The following is a 24,852-nucleotide window of genomic DNA, read 5'->3' as shown; positions in this document are numbered from 1 at the left end:
GCAAAGATGGCTGAGAAGGGCCTCCCGGGTGGCGCAGTGGTTAAGGGCGCTGTACTGCAGCGCCAGCTGTGCCATCAGAGTCCCTGGGTTCGCGCCCAGGCTCTGTCGTAACCGGCCGCGACCGGGAGGTCTGTCGGGCGACGCACAATTGGCCTAGCGTCGCCCGGGTTAGGGAGGGCTTGGTCAGTAGGGGTGTCCTTGTCTCATCGCGCACCAGCGACTCCTGTGGCGGGCTGGGCGCAGTGTGCGCTAACCAAGGTGGCCAGGTGCACGGTGTTTCCTCCGGTGCATTGGTGCGGCTGGCTTCCGGGTTGGATGCACGCTGTGTTAAGAAGCAGTGCGGCTTGGTTGGGTTGTGTATCGGAGGACGCATGACTTTCAACCTTCGTCTCTCCCAAGCCCGTACGGGAGTTGTAGCGATGGGACAAGATAGTAGCTACTACAACAATTGGATACCACGAAATTGGGGAGAAAAAGGGGTAAAATTCAAACAAAAAAAACAAAAAAAAGATGGCTGACAAAATGTAAATGTAAGTTGTTTTAACGACATAACGAGTCAAGCAAAACATTTACAATTGAGAGGAAAATGTTAGTTAATCTAGAGACAAATGATTGTGTATTTTTTTGTCATAAAGTTCATTTACGAATATTGCTATTTAGCAAGTTTTTTTTCTGTCATATCCAATACCAGGTGTATCAAACTCCATTCTGTGAATAATGCTGTGTCTGCATGTTTCTATTACAATTATACACTTCAACAGTTTTTACCACTCCTGCTCCTGCTCCTGGGACATCAATGATTACACATTGTAACTATGCAATAGACTAGAAACATGATTTAAGTAAAGGCTGCTTTGTAATTCAGATATTCTCACAGATCCTAATGGAAAATGCCCCTTAGATATCCATTTAGAGTCCTCCAATCCTATACGTGTACAGTGGGGAGAACAAGTATTTGATACACTGCCGATTTTGCAGGTTTTCCTACTTACAAAGCATGTAAGGGGGTCTGTAATATTTATCATAGGTACACTTAAACTGTGAGAGACGGAATCTAAAACAAAAATCCAGAAAATCACATTGTATGATTTTTAAGTAATTCATTTGCATTTTATTGCATGACATAAGTATTTGATACATCAGAAAAGCAGAACTTAATATTTGGTACAGAAACCTTTCTTTGCAATTACAGAGTTCATACGTTTCCTGTAGTTCTTGACCAGGTTTGCACACACTGCAGCAGGGATTTTGGCCCACTCGGGGCTGTCACTGAGCAATACGGACTTTCAGCTCCATCCAAAGATGTTCTATTGGGTTCAGGTCTGGAGACTGGCTAGGCCACTCCAGGACCTTGAGATGCTTCTTACGGAGCCACTCCTTAGTTGTCCTGGCTGTGTGTTTTGGGTCGTTGTCATGCTGGAAGACCCAGCCACGACCCATCTTCAATGCTCTTACTGAGGGAAGGTGGTTGTTGGCCAAGATCTCGCAATACATGGCCCCATCCATCCTCCCCTCAATATGGTGCAGTCGTCCTGTCCCCTTTGCAGAAAAGCATCCCCAAAGAATAATGTTTCCATCTCCATGCTTCACGGTTGGGATGGTGTTCTTGGAGTTGTACTCATCCTTCTTCTTCCTCCAAACACGGCGAGTGGAGTTTAGACCAAAAAGCTCTATTTTTGTCTAATCAGACCACATGACCTTCTCCCATTCCTCCTCTGGATCATCCAGATGGTCATTGGCAAACTTCAGACGGACCTGGACATGCGCTGGCTTGAGCAGGGGGACCTTGCGTGCGCTGCAGGATTTTAATCCATGACGGCGTAGTGTGTTACTAATGGTTTTCTTTGAGACTGTGGTCCCAGCTCTCTTCAGGTCATTGACCAGGTCCTGCCGTGTAGTTTTGGGCTGATCCCTCACCTTCCTCATGATCATTGATGCCCCACGAGGTGAGATCTTGCATGGAGCCCCAGACGGAGGGTGATTGACCGTCATCTTGAACTTCTTCCATTTTCTAATAATTGCGCCAACAGTTGTTGCCTTCTCACCAAGCTGCTTGCCGATTGTCCTGTAGCCCTTCCCAGCCTTGTGCAGGTCTACAATTTTATCCCTGATGTCCTTACACAGCTCTCTGGTCTTGGCCATTGTGGAGAGGTTGAAGTCTGTTTGATTGAGTGTGTGGACAGGTGTCTTTTATACAGTTAACGAGTTCAAACAGGTGCAGTTAATACAGGTAATGAGTGGAGAACAATGTCCTGTTAAAAATAGTGTAGGTCTTATTTATATAACCTCTCTAGGGTATGTGGCCAACATCCAGTGAGATTGCAGAGCGCCAAATTCAAATACAGAAATACTCATTATAATAATTCAGAAAATATACAACTATTTCACATAGGTTTAAAGATGAACTTCTTGTGAATCCAACCAAGGTGTCAGATTTTAAAAATGCTTTACGGCAAAAGCATACCTTACGATTATTTGAGAACATAACCCAGCAGACAAATCATTACAAACAGTAACCAGCCAAGTCAGAAATAGAGATAAAATTAATCACTTACCTTTGATGATCTTCATATGGTTGCACTCAGAAGACATTCATTTATTCAATAAAGGTTCCTTTTGTTCGATAAATTCTCTTTATATCCAAAAACTGTTTTGTTCGCGTGTTTTCTTCAGTAATCCACAGGCTCAAAGGCAGTCACAACAGGCATACTGTCACGATTTACTAGGAGTGGTGGGTGGAATCAGGCGCAGAGAGCAGGGTTCAGTAGATTGTCAATTTATTCTCCGGCGCACAAAAACGGTCATGCCAACACACAGGGCGCATACAATTGACCAGCCCAAACACAGGACCAAAATAGTCTGGAGAATAACCACACGAAAACCACCATACAACAGAGTAACAAAAACAATCCCGCACAAAACAAGGGCGGGACAACCTACTATATATAAGGACGCTAATTAAACTAAAATACACACAGGTGAAACTAATAAGACAAAACCAACAGACAAACGAAAAAGGGATCGGTAGTGGCTAGTAGGACGGTGACGACGACCGCCGAGCACCGCCCGAACAGGCAGGGGAGCCAACTTCGGCGGAAGTCGTGACACAGACAAAAAATCTAAATAGTATCCGTAAAGTTTGGAGAACCATTTCAAACGATGTTCATAATCAAATCCTCAGGTTGTTTTTAGCCGAAATATTCAATAATATTTCAACAATAACGTCATCAATATAAAAGGTAAACAAGAAAGGCACTCTCTCAGTCACGCGCATGAAAAAGCTCTGTGACACGGCAGGGTCCACTCATTCCGACTGCTCTTACTCCCTCATTTTTCAGAATACAAGCCTGAAACAATTTCGAAAGATTGTTATGGCAAGGCGATCCCCGAGGGGAACTCCACCCCCCATTCAGCTGAAAAGGTGGCGCAGGTAATTCAATGGCTGAGTCTTTCAGCATGACAATGTTCCCAAACACACCGCCCGGGCAACAAAGGAGTGGCTTCGTAAGAAGTATTTCAAGGTCCTGGAGTGGCCTGGAGTGGCCTGGCCTAGCCTTACACTAAGAGTTATGCTCTTAGTGTAAGCTTTATATAATTAGGCAAGTCAGTTAAAAACAAATTCTTATTTTTCAAGTACAGCCTACTCCTTTCTCGTGCCCTGCGAGGTTCTTTAGTTAAACAGCCCAGTACTTTACTGCCGACCATCACGGTGTACAGCTCCATATTTTCCGTTACAGCAAGTGCCAGTCAAATGTTTGGACGCAACTACTCATTCCAGGATTTTTCGAAAAGTTTACTATTTTCTACATTATAGAGTAATAGTGAAGACATCACAACTATGAAATAACACATATGGAATCAGTTAAGAACAAATTCTTATTTACAAGGACAGCCTACTCCTTCCTCCCCAATGGGAATTAGAACCCCGCTCTCCCACGTGCCCCGCATTCTGTAGTACAGACATGGCCTGCTCCCTTATGTAAGGAATTAGGCACTTCCCCATGTTTACTAAAGTATGTATTGTAGACTGCACAGTAGCCTAATAAACAAATAAAACCTTTCGTTAATAAAATAATGATAAAAAATACTCTTTCAAAATGCAGATGTTGATTTAGTTATGGATCCATAAAGAATTACTATGGGAATAAATATCCCTGATTTACAGAAATATTGGAACCAAGTTGTCTAATGAAGGCAAACAATTTAGAATCCTCCAATCCTGTAGCCTACTCCCGACCGTCACTTTGTACAGTGCCATATATTCAATTCCATCCTAACGGAAACCCTGAGGGTTTTATTTTTCATAGAATAGAAACACCATAATATTATTCAAATTAATCAAGCAAGTACCAGTCAAAAGTTTAGACACACCTACTCATTCCAGGAATTTTCTTTATTTGTACTATTTTCTACATTTGTAGAACAATAGTGAAGTCAACACAACTATGAAACAACACCGGTCTCCCGCATGCCCTGCATTCTGTAGTACAGACATTGCCTGATCTCCATTATGTAAGGAATTAGGCACTTTCCCATGTTTACTACAGTATGTATTGGTGACTGCACAGTAGCCTAAAAAACAAATAAACACATTTTGTTAGTAAAATAATGATAAAAAATACTCTTTCAAAATGCAGATGTTGATTTAGTTATGGATCCATAACGAATTACTATGCGAATAAATATCCCTGATTTACAGGAATATTGGAACAAAGTTGTCTAATGAAGGCAAACAATTTAGAATACTCCAATCCCGTAGCCTACTCCCGACCATCACGTTGTACACCACCATATTTTCCATTCCTCCCTAACGAAACCCTGAGGGTTTCTTTTTTCTCTGAATAGAAACACCATAATATAATTCAAATTAATTAAGCCAAATTTCTTAAAATCAATCCCATATACTATGTTATTACAAAAAAGGCTTTAAAGTCTCTGGTAATGCCAATACGGAATACTATCAAATGCTTCTCAAAGATGCCCTCTGGTGGTCAAACTAGCAATAGTAACAGAACAAATGTCTGACAATTAAATGACGTGCCACAGAATGCCGCAGTATGACGCCACTTTTAAAGGAGAACGACTGTAGACTACATGTGTCCATGTCCATTATGAAAGAGACAAGAGATGAGAACCTTGGTAAATGCTGGTGAACCTAGTATTTGGACTCAATTTCTTTTAAACAAGCCCTCCGTATACTACCCTTACTCTAGGCCTACTATAATGAAGGCTGGTTCAACAGCACGCTCTTTATATTGGAGCTTTGTCCAGGTACTGTGAAAAGTTTGGATGTGCATAAAACCCTCCATAGTCTGTTTAAAAATATATATTTTATGCCCACAGGAAGCAGTTACAGTACCTGTAAGTGTATTTAGACATGGCCTATTTAAAACAATTTGTTGACTCCTTTTGTTTAGAATTTGATTAGAATTATTTGCTCTCTGTCTTTAGGCCGTATCAATAACGAATGTAATATTGTCCATGCTCTCACATAAGGCAATTTACAGTAGGCCTAACCCCTATATCAGTGCTAATGCTATGTATATATTTCAATATTGAAGCCATGAAATTACTTAGAACAATGTGGACTGCAAACAGGTTCAAGTTAACATATTTAGCAAAGATGGGATAGGTTTACATTTCTTTCTGTAAACCGGAATTGGAGTTGATTCAAAGGCAATACATAAAATACCATAAATACATACTTGAAGCAACCATGTATTTAGCCATGGAGCACATTCTGATTGGCCAGTGAGGGGCCAACCCACGACACACCCACAACTTGTTTATTCATCAATAAAAATAAATAATAACTAGATAAAAAATTGGTGTTGCCTGTTTTGCATTTTATTTTGGCATTAATATGTGTCACATATCAGTTTGCAAACAATGTAAAACATAATAAAATCATTGAGATAATAAAACCGCATACAAACATGGTCTCTTTTTTGCTTTCTTGAGTAAGGCAGCTCAAAATGCAGGTGTTTCAGCCTAGTTCAGTGCTTTCTGTGGTGGTGGGGCAGCCAGCAGAAAATACGGAGCGTAGGTGCTGGTAATGTTCTCTAGTTGCTCCGTGATTGGCTCAGTCTTCTGTCACTCATGGAGACAAAACATCAATGCCAAATCTAAGGGTAGAGCTCGAAAATTCAAGCCCCTTGGATGCTGCCATATAGTTAGAAGTACCCATTAGAAGTACCCATCCAAGAAGGCTCGAGGTCGTTGGCCACAGATACAATTATGTCAAATCACGTTATAGCTACAGTAGCTTTGATTTCAAAATCTTAGCTAGCAGTCATCATCATGAATCAAGTCGATAATCTACTGGCAAATCCTTTTTAATCCTTGTCATATGAAGATCAATAATGAAGAAAAATTATAGATCAAATGTATCAGTGCTCATCGGCCACTGGACATAAACATTACACAACAAGTTGGAAATTACAAATTCAGCAACGAGTGGTTTGTCAGTGGCTAACTGCAAGCATTGCAAAGCAATCACTAGCCTGCTACTCAGTGGAGTGGCTGTATGGTCCAAAGTCTGGGTTTAAGGGTCTCTTTTCTAAGCTTAAAATGAAAACATTCACCTTTGGCCATGCTGTCAATCCAGCATGATTTCTGCCCCGCTCAAAACAACTGTTAACTCGGGACTGGGAAATCTGACTTCAGTGAGTTCAAGACAACTGGGAACTCAGGAGAAAACGAGCTCCGACTGGGAAAATACGCTTTGAACGGTCATCCAACTCAGAATTGTAAGTCATAATGATGTCATCATAACTTAGTTTTTTTCAGAGTTCCCAGTTGTCTTGAAAGCACCATAAATCCAGAGAATGCCAGACTTTTGATGACAAAATTTGCCCACAAAGGACCACCACGCCACCTTCCTGTTCAAGTGGGTACAGCACAACAAGGTCAGTCCAAAAATGTTTGTATGCTGCTGCATAAATTATGTAATATGCCAGGGAGATATGCATACTGTAGCTAAGAAAGTAATACTAAGAGTATGTTGTGTAATAAGCTGTTAGTAGCCCATGTGCCTCACCCTAATAATTGTGTCTATTTTCCCCTCTTAATTTTGCCTACTGTTCTAATTTGATGGTGCACATGTAGCCTATGACCTGTTTTAGAGAAATGTAATCATCAAATATTTCATTGTCTGCTTATGTGGCACCTTTATTTTTCCTACGGTTCTGAATTGGTGTACAGGGAGAACACTGTAAGAACGGCCCATGCTCTGAATTCTGTCACTGTACATTTCAAAAGTGCTGAACAAATAGTTATATTGACTACGTCCGCCCTAGCTCGCTCATTAATGTCTTAATCGAAATTACGGATTGCCTCTTATCCTGATTGTCTCTTATTGCCTCTTATCTACTTGTCGTTCCCTTATGTCATTTTTTGTACATCTCAATTGTCAGTAGAATAGTAAAATACATCCCCATAAAGCCTCCCCTTAATCTTATCTAGCTAGATAACGTTATAGTTATTGTAGTGGTCTGGGTGTAGCTGGTGCAGAGCTGTCAGGTGCAGGACAGCAGAGATGAGTAACACAAGTAACTTTACTCCAATTTTCCAATAACATGTCGTAATACCGAGCCCCAATAACGGACCGAACATACATAAAACAATCACGCACTGAAGGCCCCTCGGCCCGACGCCTCGAGTTCAGTATAGCCCGAACAGCATACGCCGAGGCCCCCACGATGTCCAGAGAGGGTGGAGGAACCTCCCGCACCTCAGACTCCTGGAGTGGACCAACCACCACCGGCCTGAGGAGAGACACATGGAACGAGGGGTTAATACGGTAATCGGGGGGAAGCTGTAACCTGTAGCAAACCTCGTTCAGTCTCCTCAGGACTTGGAATGGCCCCACAAACCGCGGGCCCAGCTTCCGGCAGGGCAGGCGGAGGGGCAGGTTTCGGGTCGAGAGCCAGACCCGGTCCCCCGGTGCGAACACCGGGGCCTCACTGCGGTGGAGGTCGGCACTCGCATTCTGACACCTCACAACCCGTTGCAGGTGCACATGATCGGCGTCCCAGGTCTCCCCCAAGTGCTTAAACCACTCGTCCACCGCAGGAGCCTCGATCTGGCTCTGATGCCAAGGTGTCAGAACCGGCTGATACCCAAGTACGCACTGGAAGGGGGAGAGGTTAGTGGAGGAGTGGCAGAGCGAGTTTTGGGCCATCTCTACCCAGGGGATGAACGCCGCCCACTCCCCTGGCCGGTCGTGGCAATAAGACCGCAGAAACCTACCCACATCCTGGACACTGGAGCGGAGTGGGCTCTGTACGTAACACCCGCTCGATGTCTGCGTCCAGCTCCCACACCACTGGTGCCACCAGGCAAGAGGCCGGAAGTATGGGAGTGTGATCAATGGACCGCTCCTCTGTGTCATACATCTGGGGCAGTGCGTCTGCCTTAGCGATCTGGGAACCTGGTCTGTAGGACAGGGTGAAAACAAAACGGGTTAAGAACATGGCCCTCCTTGCCTGGCGAGGGTTCAGTCTCCTCGCCGTCCGGATGTACTCCACATTGCGGTGGTCAGTCCAGATGAGAAAAGGGTGTTTAGCCCCCTCAAGCCAATGTCTCCACGCCTTCAGAGCCTTGACAAGAATCTCAAATATAACATATATTTAGATTTGTTTAACACTTTCTTTGGTCACTACATGATTCCATATGAGTTATTTTATAGTTTTTTTGTCTTCACTATTATTCTACAATTTAGAAAATAGTAAAAATAAAGAAAAACCCTTGAATGAGTAGGTGTGTCCAGACTTTTGACTGGTACTGTATAATAAAACTGTTCATCTAAAATAAAAATGTAAATAATATGTCTACCCCATACAAATATTATTATAATCTACATAAGAATTCACACAAGATGAGGTGTAGCCTACATTGGCTAGTGGACCTGCTGTCTAAGTTACTGTAAACACCACTTCTAACTGCCCCCTGGCGGCTATTCTAAATATTCAATATTCATCCAAATCCTCCTGCTGCAGGATTATTCCGCGACAGATAGAGGGTCAAATGAAGATCCAACATCTGTATATTGATTATTGGATATCATTATTAATTGCTGGCTTTTCTATTCAACTGTCTGGTATTTACAGCATATTGAGCTTTTGCCCCTTGCCTCTTGACTCTCAATAATGGGCTGCGACTGTGTGTGTGCTTGTGTGCGTGCGTGTCCTGTAGGAGTTTGTGATGATCGTGGTGTTTGGGCTGGAGTACATCATCAGGATATGGAGCGCAGGCTGCTGCTGTCGCTACAGGGGATGGCAGGGACGCCTCCGCTTTGCCAGGAAACCCTTCTGTGTCATAGGTAACTGTGTGTGTGTGTGCTGCACTGCAAAGGTGCTATCACTCCACCGAGAGATGCAGCCTGATTACTAGAAATAGACTTAGATTTCGACATTTGCAAATGTCCTGATGTCGATATATGCCTTCCTCGTGGTTCACAAAAAAAGAAAAACAGTTGCTCAACACTGGGCTCAAACTCATGATGCTCAGAGCCAAAGTGCACTGCTCAGACCACTGCTCTACGGCAGTTCACAATGCTCTAGCAAGTCGTGAGACTACTCGAGGATACTTGATGGAAACAGTGCTGGTTGGTTTGCGGAGCCATCCCCGAACCATAGCCCTTAGTTTAACCACTCGAAATTAATGCCTAAACTGTTAACCTTTGAGTTGTTTCTGTTTTAACCCTGTAATGCATTGAAAATAGACGTTCATCCATAATACGTTGAATTTCAAATGGAAGCTATGAGATCTTGTTGTTGAGAGATGATCATCAATATGATCTGTCAATATACAAGGCTGACTTCTGATTGACAGATAACGTACTTCAATACACAAACAGAGAAAACAGAAGCTGGCATTGAGTTCTCATAAAAGAAGGATAAATACAGTTTACAAGAACAAAGATCACTATCTGTTTCTTCTCCCAATAGAGAAGACTAAAACCAGCCACGGTTAGAGTTTCAGAATTTGAAATGTGTTTGCTGAAATGTGATAGATGTGAACTGGAGCGAAACACACTATCATCCCAGTGTACTGTAGGAGCAGTAGAGGTTTGTATGTTCTTCAGGACTATCTCCGTGGCCCTAAGGATGTGGGTTTGTGTGAACCCTCTTTGCCCCTCGCATTCTCCCTTTATCTATCCCTCATACTCTCTCTCCTTTCTTCTCTGATTGTGTGAAAGTGAATACTAGGTACATTAGATCCATGTGATGACTCCTCCAGTACACTGTGTCTATTTTCTTAACTAGTGTCAGAACTCCAGATCAACACAGTTTGTGGCCCCGGGCCCCCTCTACTCTCTCTGGTGTTGGGCTCCAGCAGCCTGATGAGTGGAGGACATTTTCACAGAGCTGGAACGTGGAGATGTTACCCACAACTACCATACCATTTCAAATCCTTAACTCTCCAAAACGTATTTGGAACATGTTGTACTATCATGTGTATCACTCATATGCACTGCACTACATTATCATTAGACTCTCATGAAAGTTTACAAGACTGTAAATACTACAAAAGTATTGAAGTTGGTTTTATCTCTTTCTGTCTCTTTCCAGACATAATTGTCCTCATAGCTTCCATTGCTGTGGTGTCCGCTGGTAGCCAAGGTAACATCTTTGCCACCTCAGCATTGCGTAGCCTTCGCTTCCTGCAGATCCTGCGGATGGTGCGTATGGACCGCAGAGGGGGCACTTGGAAACTACTGGGATCTGTAGTCTATGCACACAGTAAGGTACAACCAAATTTGTAGTCCAACAGTCTGGCCTAGATGGTCCTATGTACTCTGATCTTCTTAAAAAAAGAAAAGGATGTGCTCCCCCTCTACTGTCTGTTTCCTCTCATGTTCTTCCTAGTGAATCTTTCCTTGTCTCTTTCACTACAACTTGCTCTTTAGGGGTTTAGGACAGTGAGATTTGATGTATTTGTTTGAGCATAATATTTGATTTCCTATAGGAGTTGGTGACAGCCTGGTACATTGGGTTCCTGGTGCTCATCTTCTCTTCGTTCCTGGTCTACCTCGTGGAGAAGGAGTTCAACAAAGACTTTGCCACCTATGCCGATGCTCTGTGGTGGGGCACGGTGAGTCTACACACACGCGCAAACACACACGCACACACGCACACACACACACACACACACACACACACACACACACACACACACACACACACACACACACACACACACACACACACACACACACACACACACACACACACACACACACTCCACACAAACACTCAATTTAGATTGATCAATATGTTTCAACGTAGCCCATAACAATATTTACAGGAGAGAGGTTTAATCAGCAGATGCAAAAAAAACTACCTAACCAGGACATCTCTGAAAGACAAAAAGAAAGAGTAGCTTTATATTCATTACTGGATTTGCCGACCAGTCTATAATATGACCTTAAGACACCTTAATGACACCGCTACAAGATCATGCTTGGCTGGTCTTCAAACACCTCCCAGGCGCTACTCTGCTAGACCTTATACAATGTCAACACAATTAATGAATGCCCACGGCTTCAGACGTGCTAACATGACCCAATCGATAAATGTCATTTCCAGTGTCTGTCAGGCGAGACTGGGGTATTAGATGTGCAAGGGGAGACAGGGACTGGAAGAGAAAGGGGGTCACTGAAATATACAACACACACACACAAGTGCAGTGTTATTCAATCCTGGTCCTCAAGAGCTCTATACAGTGGGTTTTTCTATTCGGGAAATACATTTCACTACCTGAATTGACTGAATTGAACATTTTAATTGACCCAAAATAATACAAACTGGCATTGTGGGAAAATCGTTTTGTGACCTCTGACCTCTGTGTGTGTGTGAACAGATCACCCTGACAACTATCGGTTATGGAGACAAGACTCCTCAGACATGGACAGGTCGTCTGATCTCAGCTGGCTTTGCTCTGATGGGAATCTCCTTCTTCGCCCTGCCTGCTGTGAGACACCCACACACCCACATGCGCACACATACACACACACACAATTTGACGTTGATTGAACGTGGTCCATTTGTGTGTGTGTGTGTGTGTGTGTGTGTGTGTGTGTGTGTGTGTGTGTGTGTGCAGGGTATCCTGGGCTCAGGTTTTGCCCTGAAGGTACAGGAACAGCACAGACAAAAACACTTTGAGAAGAGGAGGAACCCAGCAGCCAGCCTCATCCAGGTACACAACACACACAAGTCTATCACCAGATATGATTTAACTGTTCTGTGTGTGTGTGCAAGTGCGCGTGCGTGAAAGTGCCCACGTGTACGTCTGTTTGTATCAGAGTGTGTTTGTATAAAATATATATTATGTGTATGTGTGTGTGTGTGTGAAAACACGTACGCGTTTGTGTGTGAGTGTGTGCGTGTGTGTGCATTTGATATCTAACCGTAGCTAAGACTCTTTGTCCTCTCTCAGGTCCAAAGGCAATACAGGGCTGATATTTATGAGCTGTTTCCACCAGAGCTATTCCCAGGGTGGATTTACCTCTACGCCAAAGCTCATCCTAACTGACAAGCCTCGGACTATTAAAATACACCATCAACTCAACATAGACAATAAACTCCACAAAGCAAACACACAGATCTTGTTTTTATAGAGATTTTGCCATCAAGCAGAAAAAACGATTAGGCTTCTTGTTTGATTCATATATTTAGCTCCCTTTTTCCATTGCTTTAAGGCCTGCAAACAGTCAACTAATTTAGCATTGTACTCTATTTATCCTATCTGTATAGTATGGCTGAGTTGATGTGGAACACTTCTAACCAGATATTTTTTATCCACAGACGGACTTCCAGTATTCAGTTGGCAGGGATGTGTTATCGCTGTTGTTTCTTTGTGCTGGTCTTTCACTATTGTGTCCCCTTTGTTCTGAACAAAAATATAAATGCAACATGTAAAGTGTTGGTCTCATGTTTCATGAGCGGAAATTAAATATCCCAGAAATGTTCCATACTCACAAAAGGCGTATTTCTCTACCATAAGCCACCTTTAATGTTGTTTAAGAGAATTTGGTAGTACTTCCATCCGGCCTCACAACCACAGACCACATGTAACCACGCCAGCCCACGACCTCCACATCCGTCTTGTTTACCTGCAGGATCATCTGATACCAACCACCAGGACAGCTGATGAAACTGTAGGCGTGCACAACCGAATATTTCCTTCACAAACTGTCAGAAACCATCTCAGGGAAGCTCATCTGCGCGCTCGTCTTCCAAGCAAGGGTTTTGACCTGACTGCAGTTTGGCGTCGTAACTAACTTCAGTGGGCAAATGCTCACCTTCGATGGCCACTGGCACGCTGGAGAAGTGTGCTCTTCACGGATGAATCCCGGTTTCAACTGTACTGTACCGGGCTTGCTGATATAAGCATTGTGAACAGAGTGCCCCATGGTGGCAGTGGGGCTATGGTATGGGCAGGCATAAGCTGTGGACATCGAACACAATTGCATTTTATTAATGGCAATTTGAATACACAGAGGTACCATGACGAGATCCTGAGGCCCATTGTCGTGCCATTCATCCCCCCATAACCTCATGTTTCAGCATGATAATGCACGGCCCCATGTCAAAAAGGTCTGTACACAATTCCTGGAAGCTGAAAATGTCCCAGTTCTTCCATGACCTGAATACTCACCAGACATGTCACCCTTTGAGCATGTTTGGGCTGCTCTGGATCGATGTGTAGGACAGCGTGTTCCAGTTCCCGCCAAAATCCAGCAACTTTGCACAGCCATTGAAGAGGAGTGGAACAACATTCCACACGCCTGATGAAAACATTCAACCAACAGGCCTGATGAAACGCCTGATGAAAAAGCCTGAATCACTCTATGTAAAGGAGATGTATTGCGCTGCATGAGGCAAATGGTGGTCACACCAGATACTGACTGATCCATGCCCCTACCTTTTTTTTTAAAAATACAGATGCATACCTGTATTCCCAGTCATGTAAAATCCATAGATTAGGGCCTAATTAATTTATTTCAATTGACTGATTTCCTTATATGAACATTAACTCAGTAAAATCTTTGAAATTGCTGCATTTTGCTTTTATATTTTTGTTCAGTATACTGTATGTGTGTGTCTGTCTGTGTATGCGTTGTGCACCTCTGTGTTTATGATTACGTGTACCCCATCTCCTCACCATGATGCTATTCCTCCCGTCGATGTGTGTCTGTCTGCGTGTGTCAACTCGTACCCCAGGCGGCTTGGCGGCTCTACTCCACTGACGGTGCTCGTCCCTACCTCAGTGCCACGTGGCAGCACTACCAGGGTGCCCTCTCCCCCTTCAGGCATGTATCCCCCCCTCCCCCTGCCCCATGATGCCTTGATACCACCGGTTTTACTAATCACTCTCTTTTTGTTTTCTTTCTGTTTCCTTTCATTCTCCCTCCCTCCCTCCCTCCCTCCCTCCCTCCCTCCCTCCCTCCCTCCCTCCCTCCCTCCCTCCCTCCCTCCCTCCCTCCCTCCCTCCCTCCCTCCCTCCCTCCCTACCTCCCTCACTCCGGCCTTGTCTTACAAAACATTTCTCCCCCCTTCTCCCTCCTTTGTCTTTTTCTTTTGTTTTCTGTTGACTGCACGTAGTGTGTCTGGCGTAGTTATGCTGCTGATGAGAACTCGGTTTCCATAGCTACCTGGAAGCCTCATTTGAAGGCGTTGCATACCTGCAGTCCTGCAAAGTAGGTAACACCTAAAGTATGGCTGCTGCTCTGCTCTTTTCCTATTTGGTCTCTGTGCTCTTCCAGCTTTTTTTTCACAATTTCATTCTCTGCTTTTTTAGTGGCCAGGTGTCTTTTTTAGTTTAATCAGCAACTACTTTTGACATTCCTCTGTATACTTATCTATTTATTATTGTCATTGGATACAGTACTTTTACAGTCATTTTTTTGAAGGCTCACAGTCATCAAATAGTCCAATATTTCCAGGCGCTCACACACAAAGAACCAAACTTTCACTAATTCATTTAAACATGGAAAGTAAAACCGAGTGTACAAACAAACATTTTCCAACTTATGTTGTCCAGAAATGACATCCATGGTTTCTCTGAAGGCTTTAGGGTATGTTAAAGGGCACAGGAGAGGAGCCTGGTAATATTGTCTGGATCACCTGCTTTATTGCACTCACTCTCTCTCATGCAAACCTACACCCACATACCCTCTGTAGGTCTACAAATACACAGAAATACACAAATACACAGAAATACATACACAGACACACACACACACACACACACACACACACACACACACACACACACACACATACACCTTTCTATCTCCTTTCTCTGTTTGCCAGTGCTTTTCCGAGGCCGGTCATGTGGCACATCCATCGCTTGCATGTGCACCTGCTGCAATGTTCTGCAAACTAGCTGACAACATTTATCTTGCACAAGGCTTTGACTGTGGTGGTTTGTGTTCTTCACGCCTGACTGTTTGTGTTCATGTTCTGACATCATGTCTCGCATGCGACACACACAGACAGGATGTTAGGAAGCTGGCTGACCTCTGTCTTCATCTCGCAGTCCCGGTGGGAGACCCTGTAGACCAGTCCTGGGCAATTCCAGTCCTTGGGGGCCTGATTGGTGTCACACTTTTCCCCATCCCTAGTAAACACACCTGATTTAAACTTATTGCATTTTTAACTGAAGATGTTGATTATTGGAGTCAGGTGTGTTAGCTGGGGCTGGGGCAAAAATGTGACACCATTCAGGCCCCCGAGGACTGGAGTTGCCCAGGCCTGCTGTAGACTCTGTCATTAACTACTGATGTCTCTTCCCTTGTCTCTCTCTCCTCTTTTCTCACTAACACCTAAAGGAAAGAACAGGGCGAGACAACTAGCAGGTTTGTAGCTCTCACCTCTACACACATCGCGCAATCGTTTATTCAATGACGTTCACTCTAATAAGAAGTCGTATGCTGTTTGTTAAAAGTGTAGATACTGAACTCTTGTTTTCAAATTGTTTTGAAAGTCACTGTTTGGCCAGAGCTTCCTATCACCGGGGGGGTCCCAGGTCAGAATCAGTCCCTGGTTAGAGGGGGAGAATGAAAATCAGCAGTGCTATGGAAGTCGATGTCTTGGTTTGAGAAAAGGCTCTCTAGTGTATCCGTCTCTGTCTCTCAGTGCACCTCTCCAAGCCACCATGAATGCAGTACCGGTCGTTTCTCTCTGTCTCTGCCATGTTTGTGTGTTTGAGAGAGTATCTGAGTGTTTCTATGCTTACTGTTTTGTGTGTGTATGTGTGTGTGTGTGTGTGTGTATTTCTACAGTGTATGGGTTTGAGTGTGTGTGTTTCTACGATATGTGTGTGTTACAGTATGTGCAAACCGGCGTCTGTACCATGTCTGCACCATGACGCACTTTTTCCATTCCAAGGGTATTTATATAACTCATCAAACACTAGTCTCAGTCGGCAGGCCGAGAGACAAGGAGAGGAGGAGGGAGAGACAGAGAGATTTGTGACTTTAATTATGATTTTTGGTTATTGTTTTTACAATACAGTGCTCCTTTGGCAACGGTGGATTTCTCATGTCATGCCAGTGCAGCTTTTATAAATGTGGATTTTCTGTTGAGAGACATATGCATAGCACAGATGCAGTCACACACACACACACACACACACACACACACACACACACACACACACACACACACACACACACACACACACACACACACACACACACACACACACACACACACACACACACACACACACACACAACCAAACTGTAATTCTCTGCTAATTCTCCAAGCTATTAGAAGTTATGGGGTTTTGTATGCTTTCATTGGCCTCTCAAAGAACTTCTGTTGTGGTTTAGTCAATAACGCAAGAGCTTTTGAAATCGTAATTATACCCCATCTTTTCATGCACTTAAATTTTTACTATACAATTAGCTGTACAATTACATTTTTCCTACGCATCGCTCACATCAGGGGTTTATAACTTAGATAATGTTATTAGTTCCTTTACAGTAGCAAATTTGTTTGGTGAAACAGACGTATAAACTCAACCAGCTAAACTGTGTGTGTGTGTGTGTGTGTGTGTGTGTGTGTGTGTGTGTGTGTGTGTGTGTGTGTGTGTGTGTGTGTGTGTGTGTGTGTGTGTGTGTGTGTGTGTGTGTGTGTGTGTGCGTGTGTGCGTGTGTATGTGTATACAGAAGGTGTGAGAATATGAGACAGGGGGTGTGTCTGCTTATTCTGCTCTTTTGGAATCTATTCTTCACAATTTATGACTTCTGTCAATCTACACTCTTGAAACGAAAAAGGGTTCAAAAAGGGTTCATCGGCTGTCCCTTTTTGGTTCCAGGTAGAACCCTTTTTAATTCCAGGTAGAAATATTTTGGTTTCCATGTAGAACGCTCTGAGGAAATAGGGTTCTACCTGGAACCAAAAAGGGTTATTCAAAGGGTTCTCCTATGGGGACAGCCGAAGAACCCTTTTAGGTTCTAGATAGACCCTTTTTTCCTAAGAGTGTAGAGTGTAAGGACATAATCACCACAAATTAACCTTCATATTTTTCATGTAAACTCCTAGGCCTACAGCTAAATGTATGTGAGCCATATAATCCCCAGTTATATTTATTCTTCAGCACTGACAACATGGAATGTGAGATACATAATCGCAAGTTTAAACTTCTGACAGTATTGACCGTACAGATGTCTCTCGTCCCTCCCTTTCCTACTCCATGGTGTGTTAACCCCTTCCTCCTCTATTTGTCTTCCTCCCTACCCCCCTAGTAAGGGTCATAGTAATAGGAGGCGCTTCAGAAGGTATTACACACGGAAATTTAGGAGGTACCCACTACCCAGCATCCACTCCTCCCTGGTCACATGATCTCTGGGAATGCCTTCTAACTGCCAAGTGCATGGAGGATGATGAGAGAACCCCCAAACTGCCACCTACCCCCTTCCCGTCAATGAGACTATTGTATTTGCCCTTTGCTTGTCTAATGGGATTGCTGCCTGTTGCCTGTTGATTTTGACCCCCACCTCCCTTGGATCCCCTTATCAGACACAACCCCTAACTAACTGTATCCTGGTCCCCTTTGGGTATCGGAAGTAGTTCTGTGTGTAGAAATCTGACCTCTTAATATAGTCCTTAATCTCTGAAATATACAGTCCATCTCGATCTCCATTGGTCTGCTGAGGTCCCTCAGCTTGGCTGCATGGTGCCACTGCATGAATTCATAAACAATGGTTGCAACCACCATGACTGACCTTTGACCCCCTCTGATCCCTGTCTTCCACACAACCCACACTGCCTTGATGCATCTTCATTGACCTGGGCTTGGGCAAGGTCCCTGTTATCGTTAATAACTTCCTTATCGTTTCTGGAGCGCAATATTCCCTCCTGAAGTTTCCACAAAAACTTTAATGCCTGCAAAATCAAGCCTGAGCATTGGGCTTACTGTCACGCCATCTGATTGATGCACAGCATTGCATGCTTGTCCGGTTGCCATTGCAGGGGGGGTTTAGGGTGTGTCACAGGTAGAGGCTCTCTGCACCCCCCACCTGGCCATAAATCTACAGTACGTCTAAGCACAGGCCGATCGGCACAATACAGGTGTCCTAGAGATAGAGATGGTAGCCTACAGTTTTAGTAGTAGGAACAGTAATTCTTTGCATCAATATGAATTGTAAGTCTTGCAGTGTTCCCTGGTAATTTTCTTTGTCTTAGAACAGTGGTCAGTGTCATACTACTGCAACTGCTCTCTAGAACAATAGTCCACAAGAGTTAGAGGTCCTAGAGAGTTACAATGTGTGTACACTCTTATAAAAAGGGGTTCTTTGTTTGTCACCATAGGAGACCCTTTTTTGGTTCCAGGTAGAACCCTTGTATTAGTGAAGGGTTCCACTTGAATGTAGCGACAATAAAGTACACTTTATGGTTCTACGTAGCAACTTATTTTCTAAGAGTGTAGACTTCTGTTTCCACCCAGCTGATTCAGCTGCTTTAGTGCTGGGCTGGAGAAAAATCCTGCACATCCTATACAGATGTAGGATCTTCATTTGATCATCCTGTTGCAGGAGAACTCTCCTTCAATGCATTTTAAATGTGTAGTATATTTGAAGTTTAAAAAGGCTTCTGAAGTTTGTCATTTCCATTTTGAAACATTTCACATTTCCTGTTTCTGCAGGATTATTTTCCTGCTGTGGCAAACTAACTCTAATTAAGATTCTATATCTGTAGTTCCTCGGGATCGGGGTTAGGGACCACTCTCTTAGAGAGCAGATGGGGTACTCTAAGTGTGTTGTGGATGAGGTAAGCATGTTTGGTTTTGAGGAAAGGACAGTTCACTGCACTACACTGTGAGTGTGCTCTGTGGGCACACATTTTTATCTCTCAGGTGGAATGCATAATAACAGGCTTTTGTTCTTTCTCTCTCTCCCTCTCTTTCTTCCTCTCCCTCTCTCTCTTCCTCTCCCTCTCTCTCTTTCTCTCTCCAGTACAAAGTTGAGCTTTAAGGAGCGGGTACGGATGGCAAGCCCTCGCGGCCAGAGCATGAAGAGCCGCCAGACATCCATCAACAATGACCGACGCTGTTCCCCAGGCAACGATGTGGTGGGCGCTAACACGGGAACCAGCCCTGCTAAGGTGCAGAAGAGCTGGAGCTTCAACGACCGCACACGCTTTAGACCCTCCCTGCGCCTCAAGAGTCAATCACGCACCGCGCCCTCCGAGGGTGAGTAGAGAGGATGTGTTGCCTCTGTGTGTCTGTGTATGTGTGGGTCTATGTGAATGTGTGCGAGTGCGGGTGTTTGTATAAGGTATGTGCTTTTTAAGTCCACAAGGGGAGAGTCTAGGGCTGTTGCGGTGACCGTATTACCATGTTTTCTTGTGGAATTTGTTAGATATTAGGTTTTGTTGTCGAATTTGTTAGATATTAGGTTTTGTTGTGGAATTGTTAGATATTACCTGTTAGATACTGCTGCACTGTCGGATCTATAAGCATTTCGCTACACTCGCAACAACATCTGCTAACCATGTGTATGTGACCAATAACAATTTGATTTGATTTCAATTTTCATTTGAGGAAAAATATTAATAAATATTACATTGTTGAGTTTCAGCTTGGAGCGGAAGTCTGTAAGGAAGCTACAATCTATCTGCAATATTCTTACGGCTAGGGGTTCCGCTAGCCGCACCCCTCAACAACATTCCGCTGAAAAGGCAGAGCGCAGAATTCAATAATATTTTTTTGAAATATGTAACTTTCATACATTCACAAGTGCAATACACCAAATTAAAGATAAACTTCTTGTTAATCTACCCATCGTGTTCGATTTCAAAAAGGCTTCACAGCGAAAGCACACCATATAATTATGTTAGGTCAGAGCCTAGTCACAAAAACACACACAGCCATTTTCCAGCCAAAGAGAGGAGTCACAAAAAGCAGAAATAGAGATACAATTAATCACTAACCTTTGATGATCTTCATCAGATGGCACTCATAGGACTTCATGTTACACAATACATGTATGTTTTGTTCGATAAAGTTCATATTTATATCCAAAAATCTTAGTTTACATTGGCGCTTTATGGTCAGTAATGTTGTGGCTCGAAAACATCCGGCAAATTTTCAGAGAGCCACATCAATTTACAGAAATACTCATAATAAACTTTGATAAAAGATACAACTATTATGCACAGAATTATAGATATACTACTCCTTAACCTCTAGCGTCGAGCAATCCCGTATCCGGGAGCGTAATCATAGCCTCAAGCTCATTAGCATAACGCAACGTTAACTATTCATGAAAATCGCAAATGAAATGAAGTAAATATATTGGCTCACAAGCTTAGCCTTTTGTTAACAACACTGTCATCTCAGATTTTCAAAATATGCTTTTCAACCATAGCTACACAAGCATTTGTGTAAGAGTATTGATAGCTAGCATAGCATTAAGCCTAGCATTCAGCAGGCAACATTTTCACAAAAACAAGAAAAGCATTCAAATAAAATCATTTACCTTTGAAGAACTTCGGATGTTTTCAATGAGGAGACTCTTAGTTAGATAGCAAATGTTCAGTTTTTCCAAAAATATTATTTGTGTAGGAGAAGTCGCTCCGTTTTGTTCATCACGTTTGGCTAACGTGTCATTACAACGCCAAACTTTTTTCCAAATTAACTCCATAATATTGACAGAAACATGGCAAACTTTGTTTAGAATCAATTCTCAAGGTGTTTTTCACATATCTATTCGATGATAAGTCATTCGTGGCAGTTGGGTTTCTCCTCTAAAGCAAATGGAAAAATGCACGCAGCTGGAGATTACGCAATAATTGCAACGGAGGACACCAAGCGAGCACCTGGTAAATGTAGTCTCTTATGGTCAATCTTCCAATGATATGCCTACAAATACGTCACAATGCTGCAGACACCTTGGGGAAACGACAGAAAGTGTAGGCTCATTCCTTGCGCATTCACAGCCATATAAGGAGACATTGGAACACAGCGCCTTCGAAATCTGGGGCATTTCCTGTTTGAAATGTAATCTTGGTTTCGCCTGTAGCATCAGTTCTGTGGCACTCACAGATAATATCTTTGCAGTTTTGGAAACGTCAGAGTGTTTTTTTTTCCAAAGCTGTCAATTATATGCATAGTCGAGCATCTTTTCGTGACAAAATATCTTGTTTAAAACGGGAACGTTTTTTTATCCAAAAATTAAAAGAGCGCCCCCTATATCGAACAAGTTAATGCAACCGCTGTGTCAGATTTTAAAAAACTTTACGGAAAAAGCAAACCATGCAATAATCTGAGTACAGCACTCAGACACAAAAACAAGCCATGCAGATACCCGCCATGTTGTGGAGTCAGTAAAAGTCAGATATAGCGTTATAAATATTCACTTACCTTTGATGATCTTCATCAGAATGCATTCCCAGGAATCCCAGTTCCACAATAAATGTTTGTTTTGTTCGATAAAGTCCATATACCTCCTTTTGTTAGCGCGTTTGGTAAACAAATCCAAACTCACGATGCGCGGGCAAGTCTAGGCGAAAGGTCAGACGAAAGGTTCAAAAAGTCATATTACAGTACATAGAAACATGTCAAACAAAGTATAGAATCAGTCAAATCAAATCAAATCAAATCACACAAAAAATGTCACATACACATGGTTAGCAGATGTTAATGCGAGTGTAGCGAAATGCTTGTGCTTCTAGTTCCGACAATGCAGTAATAACCAACAAGTAATCTAACTAACAATTCCAAAACTACTGTCTTATACACAGTGTAAGGGGATAAAGAATATGTACATAAGGATATATGAATGAGTGATGGTACAGAGCAGCATAGGCAAGATACAGTAGATGGTATCGAGTACAGTATATACATATGAGATGAGTATGTAAACAAAGTGGCATAGTTAAAGTGGCTAGTGATACATGTATTACATAAGGATGCAGTCGATGATATAGAGTACAGTATATACGTATGCATATGAGATGAATAATGTAGGGTAAGTAACATTATATAAGGTAGCATTGTTTAAAGTGGCTAGTGATATATTTACATAATTTCCCATCAATTCCCATTATTAAAGTGGCTGGAGTTGTGTCAGTGTCAGTGTGTTGGCAGCAGCCACTCAATGTTAGTGGTGGCTGTTTAACAGTCTGATGGCCTTGAGATAGAAGCTGTTTTTCAGTCTCTCGGTCCCAGCTTTGATGCACCTGTACTGACCTCGCCTTCTGGATGATAGCAGGGTGAACAGGCAGTGGCTCGGGTGGTTGATGTCCTTGATGATCTTTATGGCCTTCCTGTAACATCGGGTGGTGTAGGTGTCCTGGAGGGCAGGTAGTTTGCCCCCGGTGATGCGTTGTGCAGACCTCACTACCCTCTGGAGAGCCTTACGGTTGTGGGCGGAGCAGTTGCCGTACCAGGCGGTGATACAGCCCGCCAGGATGCTCTCGATTGTGCATCTGTAGAAGTTTGTGAGTGCTTTTGGTGACAAGCCAAATTTCTTCAGCCTCCTGAGGTTGAAGAGGCGCTGCTGCGCCTTCTTCACGATGCTGTCTGTGTGAGTGGACCAATTCAGTTTGTCTGTGATGTGTATGCCGAGGAACTTAAAACTTGCTACCCTCTCCACTACTGTTCCAGGATGTGGATAGGGGGGTGTTCCCACTGCTGTTTCCTGAAGTCCACAATCATCTCCTTAGTTTTGTTGACGTTGAGTGTGAGGTTATTTTCCTGACACCACACTCCGAGGGCCCTCACCTCCTCCCTGTAGGCCGTCTCGTCGTTGTTGGTAATCAAGCCTACCACTGTTGTGTCGTCCGCCAACTTGATGATTGAGTTGGAGGCGTGCGTGGCCACGCAGTCGTGGGTGAACAGGGAGTACAGGAGAGGGCTCAGAACGCACCCTTGTGGGGCCCCAGTGTTGAGGATCAGCGGGGTGGAGATGTTGTTGCCTACCCTCACCACCTGGGGGCGGCCCGTCAGGAAGTCCAGTACCCAGTTGCACAGGGCGGGGTCGAGACCCAGGGTCTCGAGCTTGATGACGAGCTTGGAGGGTACTACGGTGTTGAATGCCGAGCTGTAGTCGATGAACAGCATTCTCACATAGGTATTCCTCTTGTCCAGATGGGTTAGGGCAGTGTGCAGTGTGGTTGAGATTGCATCGTCTGTGGACCTATTTGGGCGGTAAGCAAATTGGAGTGGGTCTAGGGTGTCAGGTAGGGTGGAGGTGATATGGTCCTTGACTAGTCTCTCAAAGCACTTCATGATGACGGAAGTGAGTGCTACGGGGCGGTAGTCGTTTAGCTCAGTTACCTTAGCTTTCTTGGGAACAGGAACAATGGTGGCCCTCTTGAAGCATGTGGGAACAGCAGACTGGTATAGGGATTGATTGAATATGTCCGTAAACACACCGGACAGCTGGTCTGCGCATGCTCTGAGGGCGCGGCTGGGGATGCCGTCTGGGCCTGCAGCCTTGCGAGGGTTAACACGTTTAAATGTCTTACTCACCTCGGCTGCAGTGAAGGAGAGTCTGCATGTTTTCGTTGCAGGCCGTGTCAGTGGCACTGTATTGTCCTCAAAGCAGGCAAAAAAGTTATTTAGTCTGCCTGGGAGCAAGACATCCTGGTCCGTGACTGGGCTGGATTTCTTCTTGTAGTCCGTGATTGACTGTAGACCCTGCCACATGCCTCTTGTGTCTGAGCCGCTGAATTGAGATTCTACTTTGTCTCTGTACTGACGCTTAGCTTGTTTGATAGCCTTGCGGAGGGAATAGCTGCACTGTTTGTATTCGGTCATGTTACCAGTCACCTTGCCCTGATTAAAAGCAGTAGTTCGCGCTTTCAGTTTCACGCGAATGCTGCCATCAGTCCACGGTTTCTGGTTAGGGAATGTTTTAATCGTTGCTATGGGAACGACATCTTCAACGCACGTTCTAATGAACTCGCACACCGAATCAGCGTATTCGTCAATCTTGCTATCTGACGCAATACGAAACATATCCCAGTCCACGTGATGGAAGCAGTCTTGGAGTGTGGAGTCAGCTTGGTCGGACCAGCATTGGACAGACCTCAGCGTGGGAGCCTCTTGTTTTAGTTTCTGTCTGTAGGCAGGGATCAACAAAATGGAGTCATGGTCAGCTTTTACGAAAGGAGGGCGGGGCAGGGCCTTATATGTGTCGCGGAAGTTAGAGTAACAATGATCCAAGGTTTTTCCACCCCTGGTTGCGCAATCGATATGCAGATAAAATTGTTTTCAGATTAGCCTTGTTAAAATCCCCAGCTACAATGAATGCAGCCTCCGGATAAATGGATTCCAGTTTGCAAAGAGTCAAATAAAGTTCGTTCAGAGCCATCGATGTGTCTGCTTGGG

General features: G+C 43.8%; 1 protein-coding gene across 3 annotated transcripts in view; it reads left to right on the top strand.

Annotated features, from left to right (window-relative positions):
* Window positions 1–24,852, top strand: part of LOC109899711 (potassium voltage-gated channel subfamily KQT member 5) — a 136,653-nt gene that overhangs the window by 97,251 nt on the left and 14,550 nt on the right. Inside the window, exons 3-11 of one of the 3 annotated variants that reach the window (XM_031835715.1) lie at window positions 9,196–9,322; window positions 10,575–10,750; window positions 10,972–11,097; window positions 11,866–11,976; window positions 12,106–12,201; window positions 14,610–14,704; window positions 15,839–15,865; window positions 17,762–17,818; window positions 19,472–19,707. In XM_031835715.1, the coding sequence (XP_031691575.1) occupies window positions 9,196–9,322; window positions 10,575–10,750; window positions 10,972–11,097; window positions 11,866–11,976; window positions 12,106–12,201; window positions 14,610–14,704; window positions 15,839–15,865; window positions 17,762–17,818; window positions 19,472–19,707 (1,051 nt within the window). The remainder of the gene's footprint in view (window positions 1–9,195; window positions 9,323–10,574; window positions 10,751–10,971; window positions 11,098–11,865; window positions 11,977–12,105; window positions 12,202–14,609; window positions 14,705–15,838; window positions 15,866–17,761; window positions 17,819–19,471; window positions 19,708–24,852) is intronic. The other 2 variants (XM_031835716.1, XM_031835717.1) reach the window with 2 other exon arrangements.

This window comes from Oncorhynchus kisutch, linkage group LG11 (genome assembly GCF_002021735.2).
Source record: "Oncorhynchus kisutch isolate 150728-3 linkage group LG11, Okis_V2, whole genome shotgun sequence".
NCBI classification, from domain to species: Eukaryota; Metazoa; Chordata; class Actinopteri; order Salmoniformes; family Salmonidae; genus Oncorhynchus; species Oncorhynchus kisutch.
Note: the sequence above shows the minus strand (reverse complement) of the source record. Positions and strands in the feature narration are given on the sequence as shown.